Raw genomic sequence first — 27,147 nt, 5'->3', positions numbered from 1 at the left:
TGTCTTTGGCCCCACTGTTGGATGTTTGATAGATTCCCTGTCGGTAATGAACACAACGCTACCAGGCACCTATCAGTCTTTTCTGCCAAAGCTGTGCTGAGATGAATAAAACAAAAGTTGGGACAAAATTAAAACGATCCATTGTGTCAGAAAAGCCAGAGCCCATGGGGCCCTCCAGTCCTTTTCAAAGCAAAAACAAACCCAAAATTCTGCATTAAGTGACTGATGTGAGAAAGAGGTGAAAGAAAACAGAGAGAGGTAGAGAGAGAGAGAGAGAGAGAGAGAGAGAGAGAGAAAGGCCAGTGCAAAGGAAAGTGTGTTTAGATATCCAGAGAGTATATATACATTATATACAGTGGGTAACAACCAGATTGAGCCTTACTACCACAGGGAGTACTGCTGGGTGAAAACTTTAAATTCTCACATGTGAGACACGTTCGCAAAATCACATTTTGAACATTCATAATTTTCTTTTGTTAGCCCTAATGAAAAAACAACAGCAATGCATTTAATTAATGGCGTTATCCCGTGTTATAATTGACCCGGCTAGTCGACAGTGTTAGACTATATGTGTTAGACCCGCCCATAAGCATGATATGTGTGTGTGTGTGTGTGAGTGTGTGCATGCTTATTTTGTTGTTTTTAAATAATATTCTTTAAAGTTACAGCGGTTGGTGTGGAGTAGTTAAAAACTGAAGTTCTTTGAAAGTCATATGTGGATTGATAGCTCAGGGGCTGTGCGCTCATGTCATCTGATATTGTCTTTTCCTGCAAATTGCAGGTTCGAGACCAGCTTTACTTATATTATTGTCTGTTTGGATACATGTAGAAAGTAAACTGCATCCAGCAGATTCACAAAAAGCCATTTATATATAAATGCAATCAAATAACTCTCCAATACGCGGACGTCCACGTGAACGCTGAATGCTGCAGTAAAGTCTTTATCGTGCGTCTCATTGCAACATTTAGTCAGAAACTAAATGTTGTGGTGTTTGTTGTTGTTCTTCTTTCTCTTCTTTTTTATTCTTTATGGGTGGTTGGCAAAACAAGCTTAACTTGCCCTTACCGCCTCCAACTGAATGGCTGTTACGATGGGAGAAAGAGCTCTGAGGCATTCAGCTCTAGCCTGTTGAAATTCTATGGTTATAGTGCCCCTTAGCAGTTTAGAGCTGGTAATGAGCTGCTTATGACTCATTCACGTGGTGATCGTGGTGGTAGAAAGCCTATTCTGAATGGATACCCACTGTATGTTCACCCTAAGACTGCAATAAGACAGGCTCTGTACAGAGAGTGTGAATGTATAAATGGAATGTGTCTGTGTGCATGCAGCACTGTATTTATTACCCTCTAGCTGAGATGACTGTAATACACCTCCCATTTCTGTTTTTATATATATACTGTATGCATATATTGAACTGTGATGGGAGAGGGTCTGTTTACCAGTATCATGTGTCCAGTAGAGATGTCCATTTTGGTTTGTGTTGGCTCTTCACTCCAGGAGGATGTGCTGCTGCGGGCAGAAGGACTCTGCATTGGTCCATCACTAAACTGTGATGACACACTGTTAATGCGTGACGTGTGCGACCGGTGGAACACCTGATCTGATCGCTCTCCACGCTCTGATGTCTGCACCGCCATGTGTTGGCGACAGAGATCCTATGGAGGAGAGGACAAACATTAGTCTTATCTGTTAAGACATTATCTAGTGCAACTCATTAAGCTGTTCTAAACATTAAAATGATCAATAAGACAAGCCCAGAGCATTGTTGGTTATGCTTAAAGCATTATAACAGGCATTTATAATAGAAAACTTTCTGTTCATATACATGTCTGACCTCCGTTACTATTAAAAACACACTGACATTGCATCAGGATCCTTTTTTTATTTTCAAATAAACTCGAAATGCAAGATGAGACATGGGATTTCGTTTGTCTGCACTTTGCACAAGATGCCTGTAAGATAACTGGTTACTTCTGCATCTTAATATGGGTTCAAGATACAGTCAACAACATGTTACATCACTGTCTGCTCAAGAAGATTAGCAGACAATGGGAAGATTAAGAATTATTAGTATGTGACAGTATGGTAATATAACGTTAACCCCAACAGCTGAAATCTCTTATCTGCAAAACCTCACCCACCCATCAGTTCAATAAATAAGTACTAATGCTGCCAGTCATATTTAACAGGAGGCTCATAGATAAGGTCTCACTCTCAAAAATAATGAAACATAAACAAGCATACTATTCACTTATAATTTGACAGCAGTGTGTATATTGTTAACGAAAACTAAAATGAAAACTAAATGAAAACATTTTCATTAACTGAAATAAGAATACAAATATTTCATTGAGAAAACTGGAACTACACTAAAATACATTTTCATGAAACTAAAATAAAAATGAAGATTAATTACTTTTATCTTTAGATTTTGATACATAGTAGGCCTATATTATAACCTTTATGACCCGCCTTTTTTAAGTATGACAATGCCACAAGATAGCAATAATACCATGGCCCTAAAAATTTCAATTCCATTGAACATATTTAAAGATATAATGTATGTAAACATTTTTATTAGTTAATGCATTAATTTTAGCAGCCCTAAAAAAACTAAAATATAAACTTATACTGAAAAACTAAACTTAAACTAACAGAGTGAAAACTAATGAAAACTAAACTAAATTGAAAGGACAAATTGAAAACAATTTAATTCAAAATTCAAAACTATAATGACTATGGTAACAAACATTGTTTTGAATACATCATAATCTTACTATGTGTCATAAAAGAGTTTCATAACTGTGACATAACCAGTAGCTACTGTTAGGGATCAGAATAAAGGATACAGAAATCTACACTGTATGAAGTATTGATGGAGTGTTATTATTTAACATTTCCAAATTAGTAAATCATTCAAGCAATGGAACTAAACAGAAAATAAAGCTCACACTCATTATCACTGCATTTACTGCTATAAGCACGAGTCTTCTTTTTGCCTGATTACATTTCCTTCAATGAAATCACTTCTTTCCCAGCTTGCATCACTATGGAATTCCAAGCTTCTGTCTATGGTTTGTCAATTTCCTCAAATCAAACAAAGAAGTGGGATGAGAAAACGAAAGTGGAAAAAATAGTCCTTCACTGTTTAATGGCTTTGATTATATCTACTGTGTAAAATCTCTCATGATAGAGGTGGTTGCGTCAAGGGGAGAGATTTTTCAAATCACCTGTTCAAGCATCAGTGACTCTAGGAGGATATCAGATGATTGCATGATTGTACATTCTGGATTCTGAAAATGATCTTTATTTGTGATGAATAAAAAAGTACATAATGTAGTCACAGAGATAACAGGTGTCATTAGATCCCTGCAAACCTGGCTCAACATTTAAGACGCTGTAAGTGAATTTTAATGGAACGCACACAGAAAATGTCCATACTTTTCAAATGCCCCCCACTTTAATTAAACAAGTCTGATTACAAACAACAACAAAAAAAATGATAAGAACATAAAAATAGTCTGAAAAGCATCCAGCAGCTGTGTTAATTTTCTTACAAATAGCTTTTAAACAAATCACAAATGTTTGTTTGTAACATTTTAGAAGCCTTTTTGGAAACATTAAAAGCTCCAGTTTGAAAGAGAATACGTTTCGCATTTCGTGCTCAACTGTGATTATTTTTACCTTTGATTTTTTCCTTCCTTTCCTTTTATTTACTCAAAGGTGCAACAGACAGACAATTACTTTTCGAAGCAGATATGAGTCACAACAGTATGACCCCATCTGAGAGCAATTATCCAACAGTAAAAAATGTCTAGATAGAAAAAGAGAGCAGAGTGAGGCTGACTTGTGGGTCAGTGATGAGGTGTGGAGGGTTGAAGGTGGAAGTTTAGGGCGTTTTTACTAATAGAGCATCCCCAGTAAAAAAATAAATAAAATAAAATAAAAAATAGGGAAGGTGATGAGAGTTATACAGTGGCCACAGAGCAAATAGAGCCCCACATAGCCACAGACTGAAGGCTAGAGTGTCAAACTAATATTAATATTTATCTCTCTATATGAGTCAGACTGAATTAAAGTTAGTGAAATTGTAAAAAAGTGTGCCCACACAAACTGATCATTTCTGTTCAAAACAGCCAGCACAAATACATGCATACATTTAGTTCTCTTATCCTCACTGATCACTTAGTAGCTTAAGGAATTCAATTTACATTTAATCATTCTAAGACAGCAATAACATGAGAAAATAACTCTGAAAATTACAAGCCAAAACAGAGATGAAAGTGAGACACAAGTGAGTCAACATTAAATGATAATTTTTTTTTTTAAGTGCATATAATGTCTCCATATAGACCTTTCTTGAAGGTGGTAAGGGGCACTCTACTGGGTAGAGCTTGGAAGATCATTCCACTATGAAGGCACAGTAAAAGTGAAAGTAACTGTATGACTTTATAAATGAATCTATTGAAAGTAAATGAATGAATGACTAAGTTCTAACAGCAAGTAAATTATTAGGTCTTTTAATGTCTAATCCTTTAAAAATAAAATACTTTAGCATTTATAAGTGTGCATGGTAACACATAGTCGAACAACTTCCCTAAATTACCGTTGTACTTTCTATAAAATTGCAACCATATTTTATGAATATGGTTAGAATGTGAGGGAGATAAACAGGATCATGGAATATATTTAGTCTAAAGAACACTAGGAGCATTGAAAAGCTAGGCCTGATAACACTGATCTCTTTCACGTTTAGGCAGTAATGGAAGAGAAGATACAGATTAATAATTTCATTTAAGCGAGTGAGTGGAATAGAAAAATTTCCAAATGTATCTTTGCTACACCTTTTCACAATAAGAAAAAAAATATTCTTATAAAATAGGGGGGAACAATATTTAAAGGGTAAAAAACAATTGTGAATATGTGTGTGTAAGAGTATACATGTATATGTTTGCTGAAGAGCAAAAAATACTTGTGTATATTTAACTGGTAGCATAATGGTTTGAGAGGGTGTGTTTTAGAGTGAATGGGTGGGTGGTGGTGATGGTGGTGTGTGTGTGTGTGTGTGTGTGTGTGTTGTGATCTGCAACAGATTCATTGCAGCAGAACTGATTCTAATTGCATGTTTCACTTTAAGAGTCCCTGTGTACTAAACTGCATTCATTCCAACTACAGCAGTTGGGAAATCCCTTACAAAGACACAGTAAGAGCTGTGCATCTAAGCAACCTAGCATATCTAAAGGGCTGAGAGCACTCACCATATACCACAAAAAAAAAAAAAAAAAAGCAACATTACATGCAAATTAAAATCAATACAAAGTAATTAAAAGCTGAAATGAAAATATAACAAATGTGTCAGCATATAATGTGCAACTGAACCGTAATAATATTGATGAACGCTGCTTATTTTGCCACACTGATAGGGCCGACGCTCATGGAATGGACTTCTCAACAAAGTGTGAGAGGTTTATTAAATATTGAAGGCATGGGAGGAAGCCAAGCGCTTGCACCCTGCGATCCAGTCTCGTTGAGTACAGCTGAGCCCAACACAAAATCAATAAGCCTTCACCAAAAGCCCTGCCTCCAGGAGCCACGAAAGAAAGGTCATACAACAAACTCATTTCCCTGCTAAAAGGGGCTCTGCCTCAATTAGGATACATATTAAACAATGCTGTCATGCAAGGACATCTGCAGTTGCTCCAATGGGTCATAATTAAGGAAAAGAAGCTTTAAATGAATCACATTGCCTTTCTGTTAATGAGCTATAATAATTTTTCTGCAATTAAGAACCTGGCTTACATCAGGTGATGATTGCATATATAGAAACTGTATAGTTACTCTGGAATTGTTTAGTGGATGAGAGTTGAAAATAATCTTACAGGAGGACAAATTATTTAACACATCTTAAAAACAGGGATAAGGCTAACAACATTCTGGGAAGCTTTAACTAACACACCTGTGTCACAAATGTCAAAGAATAGCATGATTGGCTGAAATAATCTGCCTGCTCCTACCTGATAGGCTGCTGTGGCATCATGGCCTGTGTCACTTCCCAAACCAGCAAGCTTCTCCTTCAGCTTATGGTGGGAGCGATGGCGTAAGCAGTACAGCATCCCTGACATCCCCAATACCATGACAATAAAAACCATGGAGACCACCACCAGAATCAAAAAGTTGCTTGGCTCCAATTGACTTTGTTTGACGACCGGGATTTGGTTCAATTTGCCCCTCTGGAATTAGAAAAGACAAAAGAGGAAAATCCTGATAAACAATGTGAATTGAAAAAAAAATATATATATATATATATTATGAAAATTATATATAATTTTGTTTTTATTACTTACACATGCACACATGCTCGCTCGCACACACGCGCGCACGCACATGCACACACACACACACAAACACACACAAATAAGTATGTCATTAGCCATTAGACACCACAAAACTGACCACAACATAATGTCGAATTGGTGGCAGCTATCAGTATATTTCTATTTAGAATATTCAAACAGTCCAAGATGCATATGTGTTATTATCCAGCCTGCATTCAGACATACACAAACAGTACATGCACCTCAGGCTGACACTTGGGAAGTGAAAGCCCGCTCCACTCATGTCTTGGCAGGTTGAAGCATGCCACCACAGAGCAATTAGGGTCGGGCCTCACTATACCAGCTTGCTGCTAATTAGCCTCCAAGTCTTGGGTTTGGTCAGGATGGGGGAATTGGCTCAGACTTCCAAGTTAATAAAACGGGAGAGGGGTTAAGCTGAGGGGGAGTACCAAAAAAGGTCCAAGCCCCTCTAACGTTCCAGTGTAGAGGGGGTTGTCAGGCTTGTTAGCCCCTCGGGGGAGGGCTGACAGCCGGGGCTAAGCTGCTGTGGGACTGGTGGCGTATTGTTTCCCAATGTCTTGTGAGGCTGAATAGACTGAGGCCTTTAGAATGGGGTTCAGAATTTTTTTTTTAATCTGCCTCTATTCGTTTTCAGTGCTATCATACCAACCAAGTGATCAAGACAAGCTGCCATTCCGCGATCGATTCTTCTAATCGGTATTTTCGAATAAACAATTATTTTCTATTTTCCTGAATACTGATAATCTGCTTTACATTTATTAATCAAGTATTGATGTAGTAGAAGTCTTCTTGAATCCCTACACAACATTTATGACTACTACACCGTGCCTTAGCAGAAAGCAAATTTATCAGGCAAAAAGAAAAAAGTGTGAAATTTGCTACTCGATTTAATCACATTCTGAAATCACCTATATACTGGCTACATGTTGCTAAAAAATTGTAGCACCTAATTGTGACATTTAGTAGTTTCCAAGGATTAGTTTCTACTCTGATTCTGAGCTTTTGTTGTAGCAGAAATTGTTTGCTTTCCACCCATCAAACGTAGCATGGAGAGTGTGTAGAGAGGAGGACGCATTCAGCTGGAATAGAATGCCCCCTCTCTCTCCTTCCCTCCATCCCTCTATAGGCTTAGCGCTCTCAATCGAATTACATGAAAAGATTTCCAACATGAAAAGCTGGTCCCGTAAAGAAAATTGTGCTAGCCTAAATAATGTCCGCAATTAATTATAACTAAGAAGAATACATGCATTAGGCATTTGAGCAAGGGACTGGAAAATGGACAAAAAAGAGGGAAGATATAAAAGATAAATTGAAAAATTTTGTTCTGAGATGACTGTCTATTCCCATGTTACAGTAAATGTAGATCATGCCATATGTGAAATTAATGATCACTGCAAAAATTATATGTAATTGCAATGTGTAATTATGAAGCAAAAAATGAAATAATGGTATATCTTATTTAGGAAAAAGAAAAAAAAAGAAAAATAAATCAGTAAATAAAGGAAATAAATAATTGTTGAGCACAAATGAAATAATGGTCTATCATGTTCAAAAAAAAAAAAAAATGAAAATAAAGAAAAAATAATAATTGAAAGAGGTACATGCAATGTGTTAGTCTTTTTCTGGTATAATTTACACCACCAGTGACATACCTGCTCTTGAAATGTAATGTAGACTTTATGTAGCATTCTGTACAGTGGAATTACCAATTTTTTAAATCTCAGAAACAAATAGAAATCAGAGTTTTACATTTAACAGTCTTCCTTCTAACTTAAGAAAAATTGTAGATTTTTTTTTTCAATTAAAACAATGTGTCAAATTCTCTCTCTTTCTTCAACATCTGTTCTTTTAGTGTGACTGATAGAAAACCTGCAAAGATGCACTTTTCGTAAAAGCAGAGAGGGAAAGAAAAAATTGCAAAAAAAAAGAAGGAAAAAAAAGAAAAAAGAGAGAAAAAGATAAAAGAAAGATAGACCGGGAGAGACTGAGCCCTTTATGCTTTTATGGTTTTGTTCTTCTGTGGGGAATAAAATTGGACTTGCAAATTTCTGATTCACAGAAGCCACTGAAGGAAGACAGTCAGGTTCAATTCAAGCTTTCCCTCAAAAAAGTACAAAGGTTCTCAAATCCTCAAAATAGAAGTGCACAGAATTCTGAGAGCATAAATCTATATCCAAATGGAAACAATTCTACAATTATTTGTTTCAGTACAGAGAACTACTTACAAAATATTACAAAGGCAAAAATAAAACAAAAGAAATTAACTATCATCTTTCAGTCAGTGAAGCATGTCAGGTAAATTAAATCACATCCATAATGACAGTTTATGAGATAAGAAAGTCAAAAGCTTTTAATAATATGAATTAATAAGAGAGGAACAATGAAAAAAAGAAAAAAGAAAAGCAAGAGTAATTAAAGGAAACAAAAAATGTAAAATATGTTACTGGATGAAATGTCTTCCTGGATTAATGGGTGTGTTTGCAGAGTTATCAGATATTGCTTATCATCATAGTTTTCAGTTGACTGAAACTTTACAACACTGACAAAATTTTAATTTTTATACATGTACTTCACTTTACTCTTTCTATTGAGCGATAAATCAACAACAACATTTGGAAATCTGTGAATCTGTACCTACACAACATAACACTAAAATCCTGCTGTTAAAGGCAAAACCGAAATTAAAATCAACACCTAACACAAAGACCACTGCCCAATGTGCGGCCAAACAAATGTCAGCGACAGCAGTTAACTTATTTAAGCAATCTGTATGTATGGAGTTAGAAAGTTTCTCCCTCTTACTCTCATTCTTCTATTGCTCTCAGAAGGACAGAAGACATACAGAAGGATTTGGATATCTGAGTACGGACAAAAAGCAGATAGCTTTGGGATGCTCTGGCTTATTTAAATGATTGAGGGAAGGGTTGGATGGAGGAGACTGTGACGGGTGAAAGGTTGAAACAAGGGCTTCCCAAATATCCTTTCACTTTTACACACAATAATCGCTCTATCATAAAACAATCCATCCTCGCCAATCCACGCTCTATATCTTTAAAATCTGGGGAAAATAACAAATAGCCTATGCTAAAAGCAGACACATATCAAAAGAACATATTGATACATCAAGCACATGTAAAATAAAAAGCACTCTTCTATTCTTATAGATTTTTTCTCCATTATTATTATTATTATAAAATATTTCTGTTTCACTAAACAACATTTTCATGAAACTCTGTGGTTTCCTGTTGGACTAATAAACATTTACAATTAATTTGCACATCAAGAAACCTATCTAGATTTATTATTAATTTAATTGCATCATACATTATCCCTTTTATAAGCTAGCTTTTGTGTGTTATTGTACATTGTACTTGAAAATATACATATTTATTATAAAAAATAATTACCCTAAACACTAAAGCTAAATCCAATATGGATCAAGCACACAATGTATTCTGTAAAAACTGCAATTTGTAAAATCAGTAAAGTTTAGTCTACATTAGGACAAATTTGTAATATCAATCATGTCTACGAAACACCAGTAACAAAAAATGTTATATTCAGAGATCAATAAAATGAAGTAGGCTATAGCCTAGTAAATAACCCCCAAATTACGTGGCGGGAGAATTAAACGTGAGCAAGAGTTTTCACTCTATTTATCGATCTACCCACGTATTTTTATATTTTGTGATTATTTTTTTATTTATTTTTCAAGACATCTGCAACAAGCGAGGACCCAGCCTCTGAACACACCGGTTTCAGAGCGATCGATTTCTGTCTTTCCCACAAAAGAACAGCTAAACATAATGTATCCTTACGATTCCTCCCTCTATAAATGAAAAGGTGTCTGAAATAGCGTTACCACTATGCGCATAACTATATTGACTCACGACCCATATCAATTACATAACGATCTACAAACCATATTACCCATCATATTTCACACTACGAATGCGCTTATCGCCAGAATCATTCATCACAAGAAGCGTTTTAAATGAAAAGCATGATGAAATGTGTCATGTTACACCCCACCGCCATTTGAGTCTTGCAGGACAGTGTTACTCTCATTGTCAGTCCAGATGCATCCGGATGCGCATAAGTTTTAGGTGAGGCTTAATGGAGCCGACCATTTATTTACCGACCATAATACTGTGCATCAACAGACAAGTACAAGTCTACATAGATAGTTACCTAGTCCCATTTTCGGACAGCGCGTGTGGGATGCTTTTCTCATCGGGAAGCAAGATCCTATTCCGCCTTTCAACATCAGATGTCCGACTGCAGCTGCCTAATAAAAGTTTTTAACCTTCCCATTCGCGTCCATCTCAACAAAAGACCGCCGTTTTTTTTTTTTTTTTACAGAAGCAGCGAAAACAAAAAGAGTTTGAAAGAAAAGGACTGAAGCAGAGAAGGAGAAAAAAAGCGAGCTAAAACGTCCGCCACATTTCCCAAAGACTTATACGAAGCTGCAGTGGGTTGTCTTGTCCTTTGAATGATCATGTGCGACTGAAAAGCCAGGCTTTTTTCACAGAGCCCCTCCTTATATTCAGCGCGAGTCGAGCCGCTGTCTGTAGCACATGTCACATCCACTGGTTGCTATAGCGATGCCTCTACATGTTGCCTACAGCGCGCGCGGGGAAGAGGGCCAGCTTGAATGGATGGAGAGCTTGTCAGTCATTTGTTCAACTATTCGGGATTTCTGTGCCTGGTGAATTGCTCGCACTTGGATCTTCCCTAGGCGTTCTCCTACGTCTTTAACCCGTTAAAATAAGATAAACAGCAGTATAATTCATGATTCTTCTAGTTTTATGATAGACAGGGCAAGCACACACTTTGTGATCAGTGTGATGGAGCCTTTGCTACTGATGATGGAAGAGAATAAGCAAAAAAAAAAAAAAAAAAAAAAAAAATTAAGGTAGCTAAGTAAAGTAGGGACTACAACTGTAAGAATAAGGTAAAATTATTTAGTTTTTTGAATTTTCAGAAGACTATTGTGAGGTTTGAGTATTGCAACAGCTGCAGCGAGCAAAAAGGGATTACCAAAACGAAGAGAATGGAGAGAGGGAAAGAGGAGGATGGGGACGCTTGTTTGAGTGTGTGTGTGTGTGTGTGTGTGTGTGTGTGTGTGGGAGAGAGAGCGTGAAAGCAATGCTAGCACTCGGTGTGTAAAAGCTATACAACATGTACCCGTGAGGTGTAAGTGGCTGGACGTGTGTGTGTGTGTGTGTGTGTGTGTGTGTGAGTGTGTGTGTGTGTCTTTGGATTTGAGGAGATTGGGGGTGGGGTCCCGTCAAATGCAGATGACGAGTCTGCAGAGGGGTCTTCAGTTTATCTTTGGTTTCAGCTGCACTCCTCCCTCCTCTGTCCCCTGCTTACCCTCTTTGTCCCACAGCGTGACAGCTGGAGTTGGCAGAAATGAGAAAGGAACACATAAATTGTGTTGCCCGTACTAGAATCTTCAGATCTGATAAACTAAACACTACAGCATGAGCACTGGCCAGACATAGTCCCACCTTTAACCGAACCTTCTCTTTATTGTCCTTTTCATTGCTCAGGTTATCAACACTGAATTTAAATTGCCTGGGTGCACTCTAGTGAATGACTTTATAAGGCAATCTTTGACATGGACAAACAGCACACCATCCCAAAACCACAGCAAGCCTATATCAACATATCTCACAATATTTATATTGTTTTTTGTTTGTTTGTTTTGTTTTTGTATCCACTTTATGAATGTGTAACTGTTTTTTGAGTGTGTTTGGGTCAGAACTGGCCAACATTTTGGGGGCTAGCCAATGGTTCCAACAAGGGAAATGGCTTAATAAACATTTTAATTAATGCCTCCATGAAAATTTACAAATGCAAAAAGGTTTCTGTGAGAGTTAGGTTTTAGGGGTAGGGGTTAGGGAAAATATCTTTAGTTCAGTATAAAATCAATAAAAGTCAATGGAAATTCCCCACTAGGATTAAAACAAATAATAATAATTCATATGTCTCTGTGTGTGATAAATGCTTGAAAGCATGGTACATCACAATTTGTGTCCTAATATGCACTGAATCATTATCAGATTTTCTGGCTTATGATGCATCAGCCATTTGTGTAATTTTTCAGAGAGCATGGATGACTAAAAATCTCACTGCTATGTGTGACAACACAAAAACTGTTCAAGGAATTCATAATTAGACATGACATTATAGCATTAAATTCTTGCCAAACAATGAAATATAATTTTTCCACATGAACAAGGAAGACTTGTAATGACCGGTTTGTACTTCTGCGTCAAACCAATGGCATAGGCTCTGCATAGGTCCATTTACAGTTCTGCATTGGTGTGCTTGCGTCGTTCTCTGAATACACAGCCAAAATGCTAGAGTCTTGAGAGAATACTCTAAATAATTATCCATTTCCTAAATAAACAAAAGTAATGTAATTGTGGATTAAAAATTATTTTTGTAGCATTCAAAACGAGTTTATCAAAGTATGTGAACATGTTGACATTTGGGTACATATTATTTATTATGTTGTCTGCCATGCAGACTTGCAGAAACAAAATAAGTTAAGCATATAGTGTATGCTTGCTCTTGGGTCACTTAAATAATAATAAATAAAGACTTTGATGCTCCATGCTGAAAAACTATTAATAACAACTCGCTTGACCAAAAAATAATGGGTGTTGTTTTAAAGCTTAGAAGCTGGACTTTAAAATGCATATAGGCAATATAACCAATATTAACGAGTGCTATTTAAGTGTTATGTTCAAAGCATATAAAATATTATTATTTATTGTACACCATTCTGTCAAACAGTCAAAACATTGTACAGGTCAGAAATATCTTGAGTAGAATACAAAACATTCCGAATATATTTCGAGCAAAAGCCCAGAGAAAACAAGCACAGTTTATACTGTGTATTAGTTGTTAAGAAATGAACTAGTAACTTCATGAAACATAAAGAAAATATTAGAACTGCAGATGCTCTTGATTAAAACAATGCTCCATATACAATGTGATATGATGCATAGATCTTAATCTTAAAATATTGGAGAAAATAAGATGCTACTTCAGATATCTTTTTTGGTTACGAAGCAGACCAATCACAGCTGTTGTGGTCTATGTTAATACAATGCCACATAGTTACATTTTTGGAGAGGTGCACGTCAAGCTACGGCATATGTTCACTGCAGAAGTATAAATCGGCCTTAACTAAACCACAAGTGCCTATGCTGCCATTTAACGCAATACTGTGTAAAGAAAGCACTGCATGACTTTTGGATGTAAGGAATCCTGCTATGACTTGCAAACAATAGTGCCATCACTTGATGTACTCACTTAACTGTACTGATCAATCTAAATCACAGAACGCAGAAGAGAAGAGTGATGTTAAACAAGCAAATGGATAGAGGGTGAAGTCATAGGCTGAGCAACTCGTAAACAGTGCCTTCAACCATATACCCTCACACTGAGCCATCTGTCTGCATATTTCATCAAATAAACCTGTAGTATCTGTAGATGCTTGAGACTATTACACACTGAATGTAGGCTACATATAGGTGTCCAATTTAGTAAGAACAGACTGAGCTAAACCTGAAGCACTGCCTCCTGTGGCCGAAGTGGGAAGTGTTTTTGTGCTAATGGGCACGTGTGAGCTCCAGTTTCCGGGTAAGATGTCCACAGAGGGGTGCCGAAAGTGAGTTGTTTTTATTTGTAAATGATGTTATACAGTAAAAAGAAAAGGTAGCAACTTTTCAACTTCCTGTGTGATCATGTTCTTTAGGTTGTGGCAAATTGTCATACTGACTCTGTGTCACAGATACTGATACCTACATTCATTCAGATACTTTGTTACCACTTGTTACATTTCCCACAACAGGGTATTGCATTTTTGAAAAGATGTTAAAGCTTAGTCCAATGTTAGATGCAATACAATGACATATTCTACATTCCTTATATTTAATTTAACAAAAGTTTTGTGTACTCATTTTCATACACATGCACATAACTCAGAAAGAAAATACTGTTGTTTAACACTGTCCAAACCAGACAAAAGATTATAAGACCAAAAGGGATCTCTTCCATATTATTCCGAATTTTGTTCTAACCTGCTGTGGCTGTGACAAGCAACGAGTGACAGGAGATTCGGTGAATAGCTTGGTTTCTATTTTTTCGGCTTTGCACCCGTCCAAAATCCTGCTCTTCATAATTGTACATTAAACATCATTGGCTGTGATTGTGCCATGTCAGGCAGCATTATCGCATTCAGTGTAGACATACAGTAAATTGCTTGTCTCCGGAATCTGGTTTGGACACAGTGTAAATTTGCTGCTACTAGTCTGTAAAGGTGTAAGAAAACAAAAGTAACCAAATAATAATTTGACTCATAATTTCTGGATGAAAGAGTTACCAACAAAAACAAACAATTGCTTAATAAAGCTCTTTTTAACCTTTCAAATTTTTTGCTAGTTTTTGAATATGAATCCACTTCACCATTGATGAGCCAACATCAGAATGTTGTGTGACATTTTCAGGGCATTTTGGAGTGAATTAACTTCACATTTCCTTCATGGATGAAAGAGATCTGGTGGAGGGAAGAAGATAGAAAAAAAAAACAACCCGTCTCTAATCCACACTGAACACTGCAGCACTAATTGGCGAGTGCTAACATTTGGCTTGCTATGTCTCATACATATATAAGGCTTAAAGGACTAATTTAGGGAGAGATATGTGTCGGCTATGTCGCTACAGTCTATGCCGTAGATTAGCTTGTTAAAATAAGCTCCCTCATTGTCTAAATCTAGGCTAAAGCTAGACCCATGCCAGGCGGTTCAAAGCTATGAACAAGTTAGCGATCAAGGTAAATGCTACGCTTGTCATCTTGTGTATATGGACTCAGCATGATCAAAACCCAACACACACACAACACACATAGCTGAGTTAGTTACAAAAAATAACAGTAAAAAAGAAAACAAATAAAGAAAATCAAACCATGAGCCGACACAGTTACTAAGAATAAAACCAAATGGCATTTGGAGAGTAGGATGGAAAATCCATATTTCTGCATCTGCTTGTGTTCTTTAACATGGCACAAACATAGCAGGTTTACTAATATTGAAACTGAATGGACTGAACCTATTTCCATTAAAGAAACATGAAAAAGAAGAGAAAATCTATACAAATCTTTGATCATCATGGTATTGACATGTACCACTGTGAAAACATCTATTAAACACATTTTGTAAAAAACTTTTTAAGTTGTGCAATTATTGTTCTACTGTGCCACTGTTCTGTTTTAAAATGCTGACTCACGGTTCTGTCCACTCCACTTACAGCTGCTCAGGCCAGGGCCAACAATTAAAGTACTCCCCTACTGCCTACATCAATACTTCTGATAGGCTTCCTTTAAAGTTTGAGAGTAATAGATTTCATTAGAAACATTGTACTCACAGGGCCTTCAGCTATAGTTATTACGTTTGACTCTATTAGCAGTTCTCACTTTTCAAAGGACATGCTTGGAAGTCATTTTAAAATGAGTTGTGATGAAATCTGATGATGGAATTGCTGCACATTTTGGCATTTGAGACTGTGGCATGGGGGGTGTGGTCATGTGTCAGTCTGCGGGAGAGGGAGAGCGGTAAGGCTCCTAACCTGGCTCATAATTATTTCTAACACCTGTCTCTCATTATAGTAATGGCGGAGGGAGGCTTAAAAGGCACGCCGAAGCATCAGAGGGAAAGAGAGTGTTCGTCAAGCACGACAGCCCGTACCCAGACAGAGAATGTGTTTGTTTATGTTTAGAGTGCTTTCAGTTATTAGAAATCCTTTTCCTTTGTTATCGACAGTTACCGTCGTTTGTGTGTATGGTTCAAAAGGACAATAAAAGGACTGACACTGAACCTGCTTCGTTGTCTCCTGACTCCTCCATTGCCCCAAACCAAGAACTTGTTACAGAGACATTTCAAACATCATATAGAAGGTTATGTTGAATCTGTTTAAATTCTGTACAAACATGGAGTATTGTCTATGTTGTGATCTTTGTTATTGTCCCATTTGTGTGAATAATTGCATTAGAGGTACAGAAAGATAGACTTGATGTGACTTAATCAGATGGTTACTTACTATAAAAATGTGTTAGTGAGGTCCAAAGGTTCATTTTCTTAATTACAGCATGAAATAGAAACAAAACAATTATAATCTATTCCTTAAGAAAAATCTCACAGATTATGTATCTGGATCATGGAAATGCTTCAGTTTAAAACACCCCCGCACAGAGTATAAAGTGCCACACTCTCTGATTTGCGTCCTACTTTCAACTTTGTTGTTAAAACACAATTTGTAACTGATAAAACACCACTTCAAACCTAAGCATTAGAGAAGTCAGGAGAGAAGTTTATTGTTGCTTTACTTTATGGAGCACAGTTGCTGTCTGAAGGTGTCTTATGCCACCACTAACAGTCTGCCAGAAGCTGTAATTACAGACTGCTCCTCCACCGATGCCTCTCAAGCCTCAAAAGACCAGTGACCTACCTTCTGAAGAATTCGGAGAGTTTTGGTATGTTCTTTTCACAGAGCTTATTTATTACTGCTATTATGCTGTCTCAGATAAGATGTCTTCACTTTATGGGTCAAGTCCTGCAGTTACGTTAAAAAGCAATTGCAGAAAGTCTAAAAGTTTAAAGAGAACGATTACCGTGATGTCATTGTTGATCAGTGAAGAGATGTGCGTGGTTAGCGGCTATGACCCACAATTCATCTACGCATACAAGATAATCAGACAATGAAAAAAATATATATACAGTATATATTGCCCTGAAGAGGCATTTTCACTCACAATAAGATGTTGGTTAGAATATAGTGCCTTGTCTCATTTTGTTGTTTTCTGAAAAAATTTGTAGAACAAAGCTGCAAAAGTACACTTTCATACAGAGAGCCCATGAAAGATTTTTATAGGAGGTGATTGTAGAAGCAGATGAGATGTCTGCTCCTCAGAAACAATACGATTTTATTATTTTATTACTATTTTGTTATGACATTCCAAATCGCATTGTTTGATGACAGCTTATAGTGAAGTTGAGGCAAGAGTTTAATTATTTACAAAACTGCAACATATCGTAACACATTCATTCATGACATTTGCATTTTGGTGTACATTTTATAAAGAAACAGTAAAGTGAACATTTTGATAAATACTAAAGGTTGTGAAGAAAAACTCACAAACCACAAAATAAATAAAAGTGTTTGTTTTGAACATATATTATTTGTCAGTCTAAAAATTCCTTAAATTCCTGTTAGTACTCTTTAAACAAATGGACAAAATGTTGCAAACATATATTGTGATCTCTAAGTATGTAACAATATTTGTTACTATTTCAAGAATTTGTTCTATATTTTGGGACACTATTACTTCCCTTCCACACAGAAAGTCAGCATGCTTATAATGATCAATTATCTTCTGAAGCTGAATCCTGAAAAGACCTGCAAACAGCTCACAGCTAGCAAGATCTCTTCACCTAAAAGTTCTATTGCAGTAGTCTCTCTGTCTGTAATAAACTAGGAGCTTGTATTGGGCTGTAAGTAAGGACAATCTAACTGTAATTTTACTGCAGGTGCAGTACCATAATATTCAGTCACCTTGAGGAGGAGGTGGTGTGTCTTTTTCAGAATTGTCGCTGTTGATGATTCCAGGTAGGGTCATTAAAGGTCTGCAAACTGAGGAGTCTGAGCAACTTCGACTGTTACGCCATCACCACAGACAACATTACTCACTTTCAATACATCACTGTCGGATCTGACACCTCTTTCCTGTATGTAGTCTCATTACGGCTGATTAGAACTCTCATTCACACATGACATCTTGGTTTTCCCCTGATCTAATATGGTAATGGACACAAAGCAGTCTAAAAGCAGTCTGTGACTATAAAGAATTGAGAGGCTGAAAAGCACATATTGTACCCTAGACTGCATGCAATTTGTAATTGTATTGTAATATAAATATTATAATGTGTTTGCAACTGTGTCGATCCTTGCGTGTTGAGCTGATGTCAGTATGACCAATTTAAATTCCGGTACCTCACACATGCTGGCGAATGGCTAATAAAAGAGATTCTGATTCCGAAACTCTGTATGTTTTTCAAGCACACATCATGAAGTACTTTCAGTTCAACAATTGTACATAAAATACTAATATAACTTTCAAATAATTGAATTACAGGTTCACTGTAAACTTTTATGATAAGTTCAAAGTGGAGAGACTAGAAAAGTGTCATAGTAAAATCAACAGTCATCTATCAGCAAAATGGTGATGGTGACTGCTCATGTAATTATTTTTTCTGTTTGATAGCAGGTGTGACAGAGTCACCAACTCTACATTGTGGCTTTAATTTGTTTGTTTGATGGACCATGCTGAGTTATACATGGTTTTCTTGTGAAGTCATCTGTCTAGGAATTGGACATGATGGTGTGGTCTTTTAATCTATTATGCATGTGTCTGCTAAATTATGGCTTTCGATTATGGGTATGACCTGATTTTCATTAGGAGACAGGATTCTAGACCATGTTTATAGATTACCTTTATTAAATTTATGTTTATAGATTATCTTTATTATATTATCTTTACAGCATAGCTATTCAGAGCCTCACATGAATCTTTAAATGCACTAACTAGCACTGTACAATATTATGTGACAATGCATGAGCTCATGTGCCAAAACATGAGTTGTGCCAATAGCAAAACACGCAAATGGATGCACATAAATGCTACTTTAATGGAGGAGTGGCAGAAATTAAGTATTTTGTACCCCAGTTATGCTGGTGATATTTATGTGATGCAGCAATGGTTAAAGTTCACTATCATGTTAGAAACATGCCTAAATATGTAAATATTTTTGTTTTCTGAAGACGCTAAAAGCTGTGACGCTTTAGAGGAAAACAGCATGTACAACCTTTAAATTAGGGAGCTGAAAGTGAATGTCAGCTTTGTCTTTATGTTACCCTGAAATATCTATGGCTTTGTCGGATGGCTTGATTTCACTGCTGTGTGTTCCAGTGTGGTGAATTTATACAAAATATGAAATGTCCTCTGACCATCTGATTATATATCTGCTAGATTTCACAATTCTCATAGGCTTTATAAGATGCATTGCTCTCATTGCACAAATTTGCATTCCCTATACATAGTGGCAATTACCAGAAATACATCAGGTTTGAAGTCATCATACAGGGTTTTAGTAGCTAATCTTTATCTGAGTCCACAACTTGAAAATGCCTTTCTTAAAATCACAGATACTGAGATCTGCATGTCCAATCCAAGAGGAGCTGTGTAAACTTTTAAATGTGTGTTTGTGTGTGTTTTTTTTTTTTAAACAGTACAATATGCCAAATAAAATATCAGGTTTTAGGAAATTGTTTGAGGTGTATGGCACTCCAGACAATAATTTAAAAATGTTCATCAGATAGCACTGTTTGCATTTGTAAATTGCTCATAGCTCAGGAGACTTAATGGAGTTCTCAGTTGTTGTTGTTTTTTAATTATAAACTTTGTCTCAAATGCTACTCATAAGAATTCTTAGAAACAAATGAGACAATTGTTGATAAATGGTAAGAGTATGGAGCTATATATTAAATGTGGATATCATAGATCAGATAATTTGGTTTTTTAAAGAATTTAATGACAAATGTTCAAATTTGAGACTTGGGTATCTTGTCAAGTCAGAGAAATTGTTGAAATCTATTTTGAAACTGTAAAAATAAGTCTGTATTTGCTCTCATTTTAATCTCAGTGCTCTCTAGAAGAAACAAGTGAGATATTAATGAGATTTACTTTCTTAACCCTTTGTTATGGGGTGAATTTTGTGTGACTTTAAGAAACAATGGCATGTCTTTGGGAAAATCTTGATTTTTAAGCATATTTTGCATTGAGCTCAATAAAGTGAAATAACGTGTGAATTTAACAAGCTGTGACATTCAATGTGCATTTTCAATGTGCACCAAAACTGTTGTTGTGATACAGTTTCAGCTACTGTTACTGTATGTGTAGTTTATTTGTTTATTTATTTATTATTTAATTTTTACCATTTTCAGTAAAAAAATAAAAATAAAATAGGTATTGTTTAATTGCTGTAAACATGTTGCAATTCTGCTACACTGGGTCTCTGAGGGATAAGGGGGCATACAATTGGTACTATTTATGTATTAAATGTGCTGTTTCTATTTACAAATTGTAGAGCATTTACTCAAAAATGTATTTTGACAAATTATGTTAAAAAATAAAAATAGCTAATTGTGATGCAAGTATACATAGCACAGCATGCATTTGTAAGACAGTCTATGTGTTTCCAAAGCTCTGAAACTGATTTAAAACAATACATCTGTCACAAACTTCATTAAAACCTAAAGCCTTTTTTTTTTTTTTTTAGGTTTCAGAAATAACACATTTTACATGTTTAGATTTAGCAGGCACTTGCCATAAAAACAACAAGCAAAGGGGGCTCCAGAAACAACAATCACATCAATGGCTGCTGATGTCACGGCAACAGTGACAACACAGTTGACGCTGACGGCTGCAAGTGTCACACGCTCCAAATTCTCCCAATATGTGTACCTCATTTGTCAATCCTCCCCCACCCACTGCCTCCCTCAAGCACAGACATACAAAGCATACATGTTGCTGACTGCAAGAGAGATCGGTCATTAAGGAAGAGGGTCCATGTACCATTACAGACGTGACAGAAAAGAAAAAAGACAAAATAATGGTCACATAAATTCTCATTAGCATCTTCATTACAACAGCAAAAGCAGTGGGAGAAGACTTTTTCCCTTGGCCCAGTCATTGCCATGACAACATTACTGAAACACAGCTTGATCTTCCACATGTGTGTGTGTGTGTGTGAGTGTGTGTGTGTGTGTGTGCCTGTCTATCTATCTATCTCTGTGAAACTGCGTTTCTTGGGAAGTAGGGTTGTTAGTTGGACACAAGCCTCACCTTCTCTGTCTATTTTCCCTCTCCCCTTGAGCTTGGAGAGGTAGAGATGGTCAAGAGTGTGGAATGGAGCCAGGCTGGCTTGATCCATCCCCCCACAATTGTTCCTGACAGACCAACAGTGAGACCTGACTCAGTGCCCATCACTCTGATTTCAATGCTTAATTACTGCTAATCTAACATAGTGTCACAACTGCTAATGATGCTATAGAGCCTGTGTTTCTCCATCAGTTCACTACAGCAGACCTTGACCACAGCTAACGGTGTCTTAAGTTCACTTGAAAACCATTCTCTCTTTGCCCCGAGGCAAAAGACAGAGCACAATTCAAGCTCTGGTGAATGTGTAATGAAGCTCATGCTGCCTGTATGTTGGGATGAATTGCTATGAGGAACCGTCTGGTTATATTTTTCCTCTACTTAGTTCTACCACCAAACACAATATAAGAAGAGTCAGATGGTCAGCATGTGTTGGTTATGGAGGTTTACAGCACATTAAAAATAGCTAAACTTTATGGAAACAGAATTCTTGACAGTTCAGTCCACAACTGTTCCAAAACAGATTCACAGGACATCAACCAAAATATATTAGAACACACTCTGAGCAGACGGCACAGACAATAAACATTTATTTCGATTACAGCACATTATAACTTCATTAATTTTAATGATCAGCTCATGCTGGGGTGGTTTTAAAGCCTTGATTATTTGCAGTGTTTCCACAGTCTACAGTTGTATTAGCACCTCATTTAAGCTGAATAACCTTGATGAAAGACATACTTTGCAGAAAAACATGGCATCGATCATCTACAAAAGCATGAATGGGACAGACATGTATTAAATCAGGAAATATTAGTGTGGATATTTCCATATGTCGGCAGAAATCCAGACATATGACGAAAATAAATGTGATACTGACATACATCATATTTTAGTTGTCAGTGTTGAAAAGGAAAGGGACACGTATAATAAAGCGCTGAACGTGAAAATAAAGGCACTGATTTGATGTATAAAGAGTTGCTGATGAATGATAATATATATATGTAGACCACTATTCATACATCCAAAAATTCTTCCTAGTATGACTCATTTGAAATGGCCAATTTGATCGAACCTGAAAGGAAAGGGGAGGATGGACTTAGCCAAAGTATAACTGCATTCAATAGTGTTACAAAGCGAAAACAGCACATCAGTGGCAATGGAAATGTTCAGATAATATGGTAAAATGAGTATGAGTATTTAATCTGTTTATGAGAAAATCATTTTTGGAGTTGCTGAGGTTTCAGTTGGATTCTTTTCAAATACATTCGCCATTCTTATCAAAGAAGAAAAGCAAACACACAAACGAATGGGTCTAAACTGATCCCAGATACCAGACAGAGAGAATCAGATAAGACATTGTCATACCTTCCAGTATTTTTTTATTTTAAAAAACTGCATTTTCATTCAAAACAAGCAGGAAATGACAACAATACAAGTCTGGCAGAGCATCGTTTGGTGGAATCTTTGAGGTACAGACCTTAGAGTGTGTAGTTATTTAATACAAACACTATGCAACTACTTAATAAATATCACACTTTAATTTTTGATTAAAAAATAAAATACAAATTATGTCTAGTGTAACTGTAAAATAAATAATAATATGAGTTCCATGTATTCTACTATATTTTAAAAACTACAAACTCTCTCCCTCTCTCACAAAAAAAATTAAAAAATAAAAAGATAATAATAATAATAAAAATAAATAAAAATAAAAGGTATTGTTTATGATACAACAACCGTCACTGGAGTGGTGCCTTTGTTTTGGGTACATATTTGTACCCTTAGAGAGACAAAAGGGTACTTTTTTTGTTGTGTCTAAAGTGTGGTCAGTGATGGTTTTTAAATAAATCTTTACAACATATTAAATCATCATTAATATTTTACTCAGGTGTGCTGCTTTGCTTGTTTTACTGCAGTAAACCAAATAAAAATGACTTCTGTTGTACCATGGACAGCTCTCTCTGAAAATCACTGAATGGAAACAAATCTACCACAAAGCTATACTGTCTGAACAGTGTAGTTTTTTAGAGTCTCTCTAAAAATATTTCACTGATAGACTCACAAAAAGATGCCTGCAGTGAGGAACAGCAGTTACCCATTCACTGGGCTTCAGACCTGTTCTGCTTCTGACTCCTCTAGTGCTTTACCATGTGACATGTCTAACAAAATGGCACTGAGAGGGAGACCCTGCCAGGCTGACATTTAAACCCCAGCATCGTACCCAGCTGTGACCCCATACCACCCTCCCTCAATGCCTGAGGGGGCTTGCTCTGTCTGTCTTTTTCCCTCCCTTGCACTCTTTTCTACACAAGCCCTAACACACACAAATGAGATGACATGCACCACCAGGAGGAAAACTAGACTAGACTATCATATGGAATTTAGCAGATCATTCAAATACACTATGATGACAATAACAGTTAAAGACTGTTATCATCTACTGATCATTTCATGCTTTGGTTGGAACTGGTTTATGGGATGCAGAGTAATTCACAGACTGAAAGTTTAAACTAAGACAAGAGTAGGGAAATGTTTCAAGGGAAAATAATGCCACTATTTTCTTGCAAGGTGTATGATGCAAGGTGTTTTGAGGTTAGTATCAATAAAAATATTGTTTGATATAACAGTGCAAGCTCTAAGGTGTGCTCATTAATGTTTTTTTTATTTTTTATTTTTTTATGTTGTGATGGTAGTCACGTTGGACTTATACCGACACCTAGTGGTGTGTATGGACCATTGTGTAAAAAACAAATATTTTTTGGTTAATTTAAGAAATTTAAGAAATTTAAGAAATGCGATATTAGCTGTCAGCCATGACGTATTTATCAGACTAATCTCACTGTAAACTGACCCTTCACTAAGCTCCATCCCCCTTGGCTACTGTTGCTCACTCTGACAAGCTTTACATAACTTCTCAAATTGCCGTGAACAGTGTAGTTTTTGGTAAAATATTCTCATAAATGAAATTGACATTATTCTTACGTAGGCTGGAATGAAGAGTGACATTGTAAAACATTTTTATCGGACATTTTGTTTTGTAAAATGAATTGTTAACAGTAATTTGATTGAAAACTGAAGACTGTGAATCACAAATGAGGCAAACAATTATTATAGTCACATAAAAAGAGAAAAGCGTCATTTGCTGGCGATAGCACACCAGATAACAATAGTGTAAGTAAACAGTATAACATCTCATAACACACTCACTATGGTGCTGTGAACTCTTGATTCAGTATCGCGTTTACTAAGACCTGAATCAATACATTAATGAATTAAAGTTCATAGCTTTAATTTATCTTTGAGCATATGAAGGTGTCCCTGATGATGTTATGCACGTTCATTTGGAAATGAGAGCTGACACAGTTTAACCCATAACATTTTCTTCTCAATATTTATTTAAAGATTGTCTTTTTTTTTTAAAAGAAAGAAAATACACTGCATGCATTCTCTCTAAGTACCTCGTGTCACTATTACAAGTGACCCAGCAGCAACATTTTTTACATTTTGTGGATAATTTCTTTAAAATTCTGCTTAAAACTACTCAAACACACATTACTCCCGTAGACTCTCGTTGGAAAAAAGCAAACGCTTGTCAGAGAAATGGCATTTGGTAAGACAGGATTGGTCAGAAACGCTTTTAAGGGGCGGCTTAGTGAAGGGTCAATAAGTTGAAAGTTCTTCCGCTAAAATCAGTCTGTGCAAGCCAAAATTCAAAGCACTGCCCCAGTGGCCAAAGCGAGAAGTGTTGTTGAATATATGGGCATGTGTGAGCTACAGTTTTCGTGTGAAATGTCCACAGAGTGGTGCCAAAAGCGAGTTGTAAAGCAAGTTGTTTTTAGTTGTAAATGATGTAATTCAGTCAACAAAAATGCATATTTTATTAACTTTACCCCCTTACCCAAACCCCAATCCTTCAGTGGGGTAAAATTAAATTTTACAGGGAAAATTCAATCTCAGAATCATTCTCACCATTGTTTATGTGAATGTGATTACTTCCTGGTTTCCATGTGGGACCAGAATCCATATCTCTGAGGCTATTGAAGCAACATGCTAACAGGAAAAGATAAACACATTTGAATTGATCAAAAAATCTATGATGTGAGATAACGCTTGTCAGTAACGCATAATGAAGCTGATATCAGGGTACTGGAACATTCTGTAGCAACATGTCGACTTCCCGTGTGATCATGTTGTAATTTATTCAGTGAGTAAAAGGGTCCGAGGGTGACCAAGATAAAGTAGTATTCCTTTGGTCATGTCCTCTCAACATGGCGGCCCTCATGAGGCAATCCAGCTCAATGTAAAATATGACTGTAATATGACTGTAACCGTCTTCTCACAAAAGTGTTCCTGATTTTAAACATATTTTTATGGAAATAATTTGTAATAAAAAAATTACATTGTGCACATTTAAACATGAGGAAATATGGTCAGGGTTTTAAGGAATAAAAATGCTATGGAGCAGCATGTGGGAGTGCTTGTCTAGTTTGAAGCATTTGTTGTCAGACTAGCTCTAATAGCATGACAGCGACAGCTTTTACCGTACTTTTAATGCAAGTTTTAAAATAACATACATAGGCTTTAATTTTCATAAAAACTACCAGCCTCTCATGTCAGTGACATATGATGCAAAAAGACTGCAGGGTGGAAGGTCAAAATAGCTGGTTTGAATTCCACACTATTTGTTTTCAACACTCATAAATAATAATAATAATAATAATAATAATAATAATAATAATAATGATAATAAAAAAATAAAAATAAAAAAAAACAGCTTTGGAGAGCTACTACGGGGGTTGATTGGTGGGTGGATATGCCTGCGCAGACCGCCATCCTGACCAAAAGGTCAGACCATGGTAAAAGGTTTCCAAAGTCGCGAGTCAACCTCTTTTCCCTCGCTTTCATCCATCCTCTGGAGCCCTTGCTCCAGTGAAAGAGAAGGAGAGAGAAAGAGCGAGAGGACAGAGAGCTGGGTTTGCTGTGAAGTGGATGCTCCGATATGACATTTCACACAGGGATCCACCACAGAAACTGCTGGCATTTAAGTTGCCTTTAAAGCAGGCAGACTGGGCTTCATCACAGCATGGCTGTTAGTGGTGGTTGATGTACCTGCTAAAATCTTTATCTTTTAGATGAGATATAATCTAAAAAATGCAGCATAAACTTAGTTATAACACCCAAGCTCTGACAAAAGACACACACACACACACACACACACACACACACACACACACACACACACACACAACACACACACACACACAAACACACTTTATCTGTCAGGTTCTCACAATCTAATCAGTACACACCACATTAGCATGCCAACACCTCGTTAACACACAGCTTCTTTGTACATGAAGTTAGGATGCCCTCCATCTGTTGCGAGTGTAGGAGGATATAATGTCAGCTAATGTTGCAAATAATAGCAAAGCTGAACTTTGAACCAGAACCAAGCAAAGGGATCTTTGACCTCTTATGTACAAAATTGATAAAGTATAAAGAAGCTTTAGAAAATGCTTTTACAATGGGTTTTTGGTTTGACACACAACACTAACCTCCCATTATTACAGTAAAAGCCTAAAGGGTAACTATTAAAGTAAGACAACAGGTGATCAATATGGTGTGCAGAAATACAAAATCTTCTACTAATGAATAAGACTTTGAGCTTATTCCAATAATAAACCAAAATGATAAATGTGAGGTGTAAGAAAAATATTATCAAAATTTAATATCTACATCTACGTATCTACGAGGTAGAGAGTGGTCTCATAGAATCATGC

The 27,147-nt window shown here is 36.4% G+C and overlaps 1 protein-coding gene across 1 annotated transcript in view; it reads right to left on the bottom strand.

The window, feature by feature from the left end:
• LOC127442826 (receptor-type tyrosine-protein phosphatase N2-like) overlaps window positions 1-27,147 on the bottom strand; it is a 280,031-nt gene that overhangs the window by 33,408 nt on the left and 219,476 nt on the right. The window contains exons 13-14 of the mRNA XM_051701041.1: window positions 6,016-6,231; window positions 1,441-1,656 (exon numbers count right to left, since the gene is read on the bottom strand). Coding sequence (XP_051557001.1) covers window positions 1,441-1,656; window positions 6,016-6,231 — 432 coding nt within the window. The remainder of the gene's footprint in view (window positions 1-1,440; window positions 1,657-6,015; window positions 6,232-27,147) is intronic.

Source organism: Myxocyprinus asiaticus, chromosome 1 (assembly GCF_019703515.2).
Source record: "Myxocyprinus asiaticus isolate MX2 ecotype Aquarium Trade chromosome 1, UBuf_Myxa_2, whole genome shotgun sequence".
Lineage (NCBI taxonomy): Eukaryota > Metazoa > Chordata > Actinopteri > Cypriniformes > Catostomidae > Myxocyprinus > Myxocyprinus asiaticus.
Note: the sequence above shows the minus strand (reverse complement) of the source record. Positions and strands in the feature narration are given on the sequence as shown.